Genomic DNA, 8,092 nt, shown 5'->3' with positions numbered 1-8,092 from the left:
CAAAATTACCCGGATCGTCCCGCTGTGTACAACGGACAGAAATAGATCTCAGAAAACAGTAACCATCATATTCAGATTTAGTGTGAGATTTGTGACTAGCCAGTAAAAACAGACTGAAGTATCGATAGTCACTGGGTAAATATATTTAGAATAAACATATATTTTTTTAAGATCTATATGACGGCTCGGGAAAGTGAATTCCTCGTATCTCTCGTAGGTAATACATTCGTCCATTTGTAAATGTCTTCACTTCTTAATGTCTCTGTCATTGTAAAAAAAAAAAAAAAAAAAAAAAATCCCTCTTCCCCCCTCCCCCTAACAAAAACCTTAAAATCGAAGATTAAATGTCATAATTAGCGTTTTCATCTCTAAGTTTCCCAGGATTTTTTTCTGTACAGTAGGTCGTTTCAAGCATCAAAACGAATTTCACTTTCTTTTTAACATCAACACATCTTATTCGCCGTCTTACTTATATAGCTGACCAGAAGCCTTCGAGAGAAAGACATAGGATATAGAAAACTTTGACCTTACCTGCTCCCTAATGTGCTTGCAGCCAGAAAAAAAAAGAAAAAAAAAAGAAAAAAGAAAAAAGAAAAAAGAAAAAAAAAGTCATTCGTATTATTCACCCCTTTGCCAGAGAAGGTAATCTCTCTACCTCTTAGCAACAGCCGTTCTGGGACAGATCTCTATATACATGTGATACATATAAACAGTATTACCATTTACTTAGGGTTTGGAGACATTTTTCCTTTTTTTTTTTTTTCCTTCCCTGAAGGGGCTTATGAGAGTCAGGTAGAAAAAAATATATATATATATTTCTCGGCTTTGCTCCCGACACGGCCATGAAATGAGTGCAATTCTTCAGAAGTCACTCAGCCTTTACCTCTGGGTCCCCTTTGTAAAAGCAGCCGTCACCAGTTGGGTCGGGGCTGCTTTCCCAGCGAGGCCCCCGTACCTGCGCTCTGCCACAAAACTGCTAAAATACTTTTTTTCCCCCCTGTGGCAACTTGTCCCGGTGTCATCTCGGGGCTGTCTCAGATTACAGTGTTTGGGACCTGCACTTTGAGCACTGTCTTAGGGCAGCGCGCTGCTTTTTGAACTGCCATGCGGGCAAGGCTACACTTTTAGCTGAGCTTCCATCGCTTTTCCCGTGGGATGGGAAGGGCCCGGAGCTGCTCCAGCCTCCCCCAGGCCCCAGCCCGGCTCCTCCAAACGCTGCCCCGGAGTCTCCCAGCAATGGGGACACAAAGCCCCCCCCTCCCCCCGCCCGGGTATGAAACAGCAAATATGAAGAAGCCCTCTGCTATTCTGCTATTGTTGCAGTTATTGCGGTGGTGGTAGTGGTGGGTGGTGAGTTGATTTTTTTTTTTTTTTTTTTCCCCACTGCCTGCTGTGCCACTCCGCGCACACTTCATGGCACTCAAGGATGAACTCCCATTTACGGCAGGAAAAAAATACCCTCCGCGATTCTCCCACGTTTGCAAGCAGTGCCAGGGAGTGGGGGGGTGGAAGGGAATAGCCATTCGTCACTGCATCCCTTTACCTCCCAAAATACGGTATACATGGTCTCGTGTCGCTAAAAGAACTATATCGCACAACGTGCATTTCTTCCATCATTTCAGATTTGAACCGTGCCCCCCGCCATCCTATTATCCAAGTTCTGCATTGATTACCGAGAGGGCTGAAAATCAGCATATTGGAAGGAGCAAGCGTTTAGACGGAGACACGTGTTTTAATTTAGGAAAGCTACACAGTGACTAACTTCTCGGGAGTGTTCTCCAGGGAGAGCAGAGATTAAAATGCATTAAAAAAAAAAAAAAAAAAAAAAAAAAAAAGCGAAATATCTTCATCCCAATCAAGACATATCTGGCTTGTACAAAGAATTTTATGATAAAAGCAATAACACAATGTCATAAAAAACTTCTATAAAATTGTTAAAGAGCAGTTTGTTTGCATTTCTCCTGATTGATATGTAAATACAGTTTGAACTGTGTTTGCTCGGTCTCTAGTGCTTAATAAAGTGATGAATTCACCTTTCTGTGGAACAAGTAAACAGACTTTAAACTAAGCCGACATCAGACAAAGTGGAAACGAGTTTATTTAATCGAAACTAAATCTAGTTTAAGAAAGATAAGTCAGTGTACATAATAATCCATTACAGTAATTACACCCACCACCAAATATGTGTTTATGAGGTTGTCGAGACACAATAAAATTCATTTATTTCCCCCGAGGTCTATAATGAAAAGTCACTGGCTGGATGTCTATCAAACATGCTAACTCCAATTTATATATATATATATATTTCGAGGAGTGGGGCAAAATAGTAATTCTCGGCAGTTTTAATGCCTTTCAGTTCTCCTTAGTTTTAAATGTTCTTCAGTATGAAAGGATGTAAACAGTAATTATATCTAAAGGGGAAATGTCGACGTAACCACAGCACTTTCTACCTCTGTCTTGTATATTAACTCCGTGAAAAACTAACCTCAATTTAAAAATTCGTAGAGTTCACCCTGCCTTTGCTCCCTGTGCCGGGAGCTGGCAGCGCTGTGACACGCACCAGGAATTCCTAACACTTTCTCCTTGCATCAGAAATAACAGCACTAAGCTCCAGACTCCTCCGTGCCAAGTTTAACATGATGTTATATACCCGAAAAGATTATGTTATCAGCAGAAAATTAAAAAAAAAAAAAAGAAAGAAAAAAAAGGAGAAGAAGAAGAAAGAAAGAAAAAGAAATATGTTTTGGGTTAGTTGAGACTTTCTCTGTATAAAGCAGGAGGCAGTATAAAGAATGAAAGGTCTCGAAATTCCTGTTAACGCACGTGATGTTCTCTAGTTAGAAATAAAGGAGGGGGGTGCAGAAAGAATCCGATAATCTTTTTTTTTTTTTTTTTTTTTTTTTTTTTATTCTGACTATTTCCCTTTTTCTCCATCCAAACCAGCACTTGGTGCCTAAGTAACACCGGTTATCTTGTACAAATAAAAGGCTGGAGCTTTCGAAAGCTGCTACTTAAACTAGAGGTTGATTTGTTTTCATTCCGGGCAATCTGCTTTCTTTCTTTTCAAAAATATGAGCATTTCATAATACCTCTGTAATTCAATGACTGTGATTCGCTTCCGTGGTTTAACTGAGGGGATCTGGAGGAAAAAACGAAACCGAGCAGCAGATGCGAAGGGAAACATGCTATGAGAGCCTTTAGGATAGGGGGCTTCTTATTTTGTTACACTCACAAAAGGGATATTTTGGACCCGAGAGATAGAGAATTACATGTACTTCTGTGTTGTCCAATACAAACTGCTTAACTTGATATGCTTTATATATTTACAGCAAAGTTAATACCTAACTGTCTTGCAGTACCCATAATATTTACCTTACTAACAAACGCACCTCGGTTTCTCAGCTAGGCGCACACACGCACACGCACACACACACACACGTGCGCGCACACAAGTTTTCTTCCTCTGTTTCTTTACAAGCTTCCCAAATCGGTACAGAGAAAAAGAAAAGGAGGGGGGGGAAGGAAGAACAAATAAATAATAATAATAAAAAAAAACACACACACAAAGACAGAGAGAAATAAAGAGAGAGAAAAAGAAGAAGAAGGGGAAAAAAAAAAAAAAAAAAAAAATTAAACTGAGATGCAGTCTGCACCTAATCCCTTGCCTGGGTAGCAAAGTTGACTTTTGCAGGAGAAACTGCAAAGTTGTGTGTATGCTTGCGGAGGTGTGTACGTGTAGAAAATTAAATGCATTCTTATAAAGAAAATTAATTCAAACTACATTTCGTACACAATAAACTATCTTTTTATTTGGATTATAAATAAGGTGGCTGTACTTTCCTTAAAATACAAGTACATAGGAAAACCTTGTAGAAATGATTTTTTTTTTCTCTTTTACAAGGTATTAAAACTGGACGCTCTTTAAAACGGCCGCATTTTCTATACTGTCAGCAGGTTCTTCGTTAATTTGTTTCTAGTGGCATTAGACTTTTACCTTCTTTCTCCTCCGTGCCTTTGGCATTTGAATTTCTCCTCGTGGATTACTTTGCTTTCTCGAGCAAAAAGTATCCGAGATGCCCCCTGCCCCCCGATCACGCTAATGAATTTGGACTCGATCCCTTCGCTCTCAAGGCTGTGAATCCCACGCATTTGCTTGTGTCCCTTTTGCACGCTGAGGACAGATCCTGTAGCCCGTTAACTCCCTCGTGCAGCTCCCCTCTGGGAGCGGGGTCCGGGCCCCCGGAGGGGCAGGGGCTTTTCGGGTTTGGCAGCATCCCGGTTTGTTTCTCCATCAAGCAGGGAAAAAAAAAAAAAAAAAAAAAAAAAAAAAAAGATATGCGGAAGGGATGGTCAGAAGGGGGAACCAAAGGGAAATAATAATAATAAAAAAAGAATATTCGTAACGTGTATAATTTATTAGAAGCTTCTTAGGAACTATATTTAAGCCGAATATCTACATAAGTTACAACAGGAAAAGGCGGCGTGCGCAAATAACAAACTGCCAGAGGATTTACGACGGGGCGATCAGTGTCCATAAAAAAGGTGGGGGTTGGTTTGGTTGATTGTATTTTTTTTTCTTTTTACAACAAAATATACAGGCTACTAAAAACTATGGGTTTAGTCCAACTTTTGACAGCATTATACAGCTACAGGTTCACATCAAACGTAAGGAGGAAAATAAAAGCCAAGCCTTTGATGACTCCACGTCTCCATCCGCTGGCCCTGGCGGCGGGGCTGGGAGAGGAGACCGGGGGGAGGGGGGAAGCTGCTTCTTGTGTCTGGGTGACGCGAATGTTTTTTTGGGGAAAACCACCCCATCCCCCAAAATCTCTATATTTACATGCAAGTCCTAGACGCTGGCAAAGTGTACATCTGAAATCCAAGCCTTCAGACCATGTCTAACGATGGTCCCCTTTCTGCAGACTGCTCCGTGGTTATTAGTCAGAATTTTTTTAACACCCCAAACAATAACCTTGGGAAAAAAATAAAGAAAAAAAAAATAAAAGAAAGAAAGACCCAAAACCATCAACAGCAACAACAAAACGAAACCAAAAAAAAATAAGTCACTCTCTCTCCCTTTCTCTCTTATGGGTCATCAGAGAACCACTCAATAAATTGAAAAAAAAAAAAAAAAAGCTTTAAAAAATAAAGAAAAAAAAAAAACCCCGCAGTTTGGACAGGATCAATATTTTTGTGTCGGGGAAAATTTTGTTTTTTTTTTTTTTTTCCTTTTTTTTTTTTTTTTGTTTTGCTTTGTTTAATCCTTTCACCAGGTCCTACCGTATAGCAAGGTGGAGCAAGACATGGCAGTGCCATAGTCAGAAGTAGAAGAGTTTAGGTGAGACAAACTGGAGACTTGGCTCTGCAGAGAGGAAGGGCTGGCCGAGTGCTGTCCCATGTCAGGAGACTGCCCCGCACTGTTTGTCTGATGGCTCTGATGCTGTCCGAGGCTGTTGCCATTGGTAGCCACTGTGATTGTTGTAGCTGCCTGCTGCTGATGGCTCTGGATCGCTGCTGTGGGTGTGTTGGAGCCTGCTTGGCAGGGCTTGCCATCCTTTACAAGCACTGGCACTGCCACCCTTCTGGGAGACTGCTGCTGCTGGCAAGAGCCGTTCTCCTGTTGCATCTGCTGCTGCGCAGCCTTGTCTTTGGCCTGGCGTTTCATCTTGTAGCGGTGGTTCTGGAACCAGATTTTGACCTGAGTCGGGGTGAGGTGTATCATGCTGGCTAAGTGTTCCCTCTCAGGGGCGGAGAGGTATTTCTGCTGCTTGAAACGTCTCTCCAGCTCGTAAACCTGGGCCTGGGAAAAAAGGACCCTCCGTTTCCTCCGCGGCGTGCTCTGGAGCGGGGCCATGCTCTTGCTCACGTCCCCCAGGGAGCTGAGGCTGCCCATGCCGCCCATGTTCATGCCCGAGGACGGCGCCATGAAGCGGGAGACTGCAAGGGAGAAGGCGGCACGCTTTCAGCAGCTCGGCTCGGCTCGGCTCGGTTCCCCCGCGCTCCCGCAGCCCCCCCCAGCCCCGCAGCCCCTCGCCCCCGGGCCGGCCCCCGCCACCCAGCCTGGCCCCGCCGGGGGTCCCGGGGTGCCCCCGCTCCCACTCAGCGCACAGCCCCCGATCGGGACCGGCTCCCGGCCGGCACGGCCCCGCCGAATAAAGGCTCCCGCCCGCCCCTCGCCCTGCCCGGGCCGACCCCCGCGGGGGACGTCTGGATGTGACAGCCCGCCGTGGCCGAGGGCTGCACCGGGACCGGGGGCTCCCCCGGGGCCGGGCCTCCCGCTCCCCACCCCGCTCCCCCGGGGCTGCGGTTCCTGCTCCTCCGGCTCCCCCTCGCCCTCCCGCTGCCGGGCGGCGCCCAGGGGCACAGGCAGAGCCGGCTCCCTCCGGCCCCCCCCGGCCGTGCCGCCGCCGCACCCCCCCTGCACTGGACGGCGAGCCCCGGGCTCCGGCGCCCCGGCAGCGCGGGGGTCCCCAGCTGCCTCCTCCCGCAAGCATTCCCGGGAGGCTGCCGCGAAGCCTCCTGGCGAAGGGACGGGGCACGATCCGCGGGCAGGGGGAGGAATGGGGAGGGGGGAAGGCGGCTGGGATCCGGATCCACTTTCGCCCTGCCGCGGAGCCCCCGGCGCCCGCGGTGCGGAGGGGCGAGGGGCGCAGGCACCCCCGCCGGCCACCCAGCCCCGGGCTCACTTACTTGAGGAGAAGCGGGGGTCCGGGTTGGTGCCGTACCATCCTGTCGCCGAAGCGCTGTTCCGCATGGTGTCCTGGTAAGGCGGGAGCTCACTCATGTTGCCCAGGTTCCCATTGCAGTATCCCCCCATCGTAGCATGGGAGAGCTGGGGGACCCCTGCCGCTGTCATATGGTAGGCGGCAGTCACTGTTCCGTTGTGGCCCATGGGGTGCTGCTGCATGGCCGGCTGAGAAACCTGAGACTGTCTGTAGGCTGACAAGGGAGCCCCCAAGTTACTGCCCTCCATGCCCACTTTCTTGTAGCTTTCCTCCAAAGGACTCAAGATGTCAGACACTGAGAAAGGAGTCGTATGCTTTGGGCTCATCGACATGATTCGGCGGCTGGGGAAAAAAAAAAAAAAAAAAAAAAAAAAAAAAAAACAGGCAGGGGGGCGAAAAAAATTTTTTTTTTTTTTTTTTTTTTTTTTTTGCCAAATATTCTGGTGTTGCCTTAACGCCGATCTTGTTGGATGTACACGTAACCGAGTGGACGAAGTCCGCCTTAATTGGATTGAGTGGAGGCTCAGGGCTGCCTTTCGTTTGTTTTAGCCAGACGCCAGGTTTTAGGCTGCCACCAGAGGCGGGGCATAGGCACTAAAGCAACAAGACAATAGAAGCCTACATCTTGCCCAAGATAATTAGCTTACATGCTGATGACAAGGTAAACACCTTTAAGTTTTACTTGTCAGGATTTTTTTTATGTCTTTAAAAGAGAGAGAGAGAGAGAGCGGCAGGGCGAGGGAAAGAGAGAGAGACCCCGTGAGCAGAACTCATTTTATTTTTCTCGGGGGTGGCAATATTGTGGAAGGGGAATCGAAGGCAATGAATGCGAAAAGACCCCCATTTGACTGGGTGAAAGGATTTCAAATCAGCTCCCGGGTGGCAAGGCTGTCAGCCCAGCCTTTGTGATAGCTGGGGAGAAGGGGCTGGATGCCGGTGAGCAGAGGGACCGAGTTCCCCTCTCCCCCACCAAGTTTGCTCGGAGGAGCTCCGCAGCCGGAGCGCGGCTCGCCGGGGGCCGGCTCCCAGGGCAGGGCCACCGCTCCCGGCGCCCCGCACAACCCGCACCGAGTGCCAGGCTCCTCAGCTGGCTGGGGGCTGAGCAGCACTTAGGATTTAGCAGCTCGGGAGCCTTGCCTATGTCTTCCAAGACCCCCAGTGCGAGACCCCCAGTGCGAGGTTCGTTTCTCTCCCTAAAAGCTCAAATTCCGTTCACCTAGGGCTTTTTTTTCCCTTTTATTTTCTTCCCCCCCCCTTATTTTTTTTTAAAAAAAAAAAAAAAAAAAACTCAGAGAGAGGTGGAAGATGGAAGATGCAAGTTTGCAAAAACGAGCAGTAATTTAATTGTCTGGGGCGACACACTGCTG

At 47.2% G+C, this 8,092-nt stretch overlaps 1 protein-coding gene across 1 annotated transcript; it reads right to left on the bottom strand.

Annotated features, from left to right (window-relative positions):
- Positions 1-5,206: 5,206 nt before the first annotated feature.
- NKX2-1 (NK2 homeobox 1) lies at positions 5,207-7,251 on the bottom strand. The gene is made up of 2 exons (XM_035328438.1): positions 6,691-7,251; positions 5,207-5,937 (listed from the first exon to the last, which is right to left on the bottom strand). Exons 1-2 carry the CDS (start codon positions 7,055-7,057, stop codon positions 5,267-5,269), a joined length of 1,038 nt encoding a protein of 345 aa, XP_035184329.1. The 5' UTR covers positions 7,058-7,251; the 3' UTR covers positions 5,207-5,266.
- Positions 7,252-8,092: the final 841 nt, after the last annotated feature.

Source organism: Oxyura jamaicensis, chromosome 5 (genome assembly GCF_011077185.1).
Source record: "Oxyura jamaicensis isolate SHBP4307 breed ruddy duck chromosome 5, BPBGC_Ojam_1.0, whole genome shotgun sequence".
Classification (NCBI taxonomy): Eukaryota; Metazoa; Chordata; class Aves; order Anseriformes; family Anatidae; genus Oxyura; species Oxyura jamaicensis.
The sequence above is the reverse complement of the archived record's forward strand: the minus strand, read 5'-3'. Positions and strand labels throughout refer to the sequence as shown.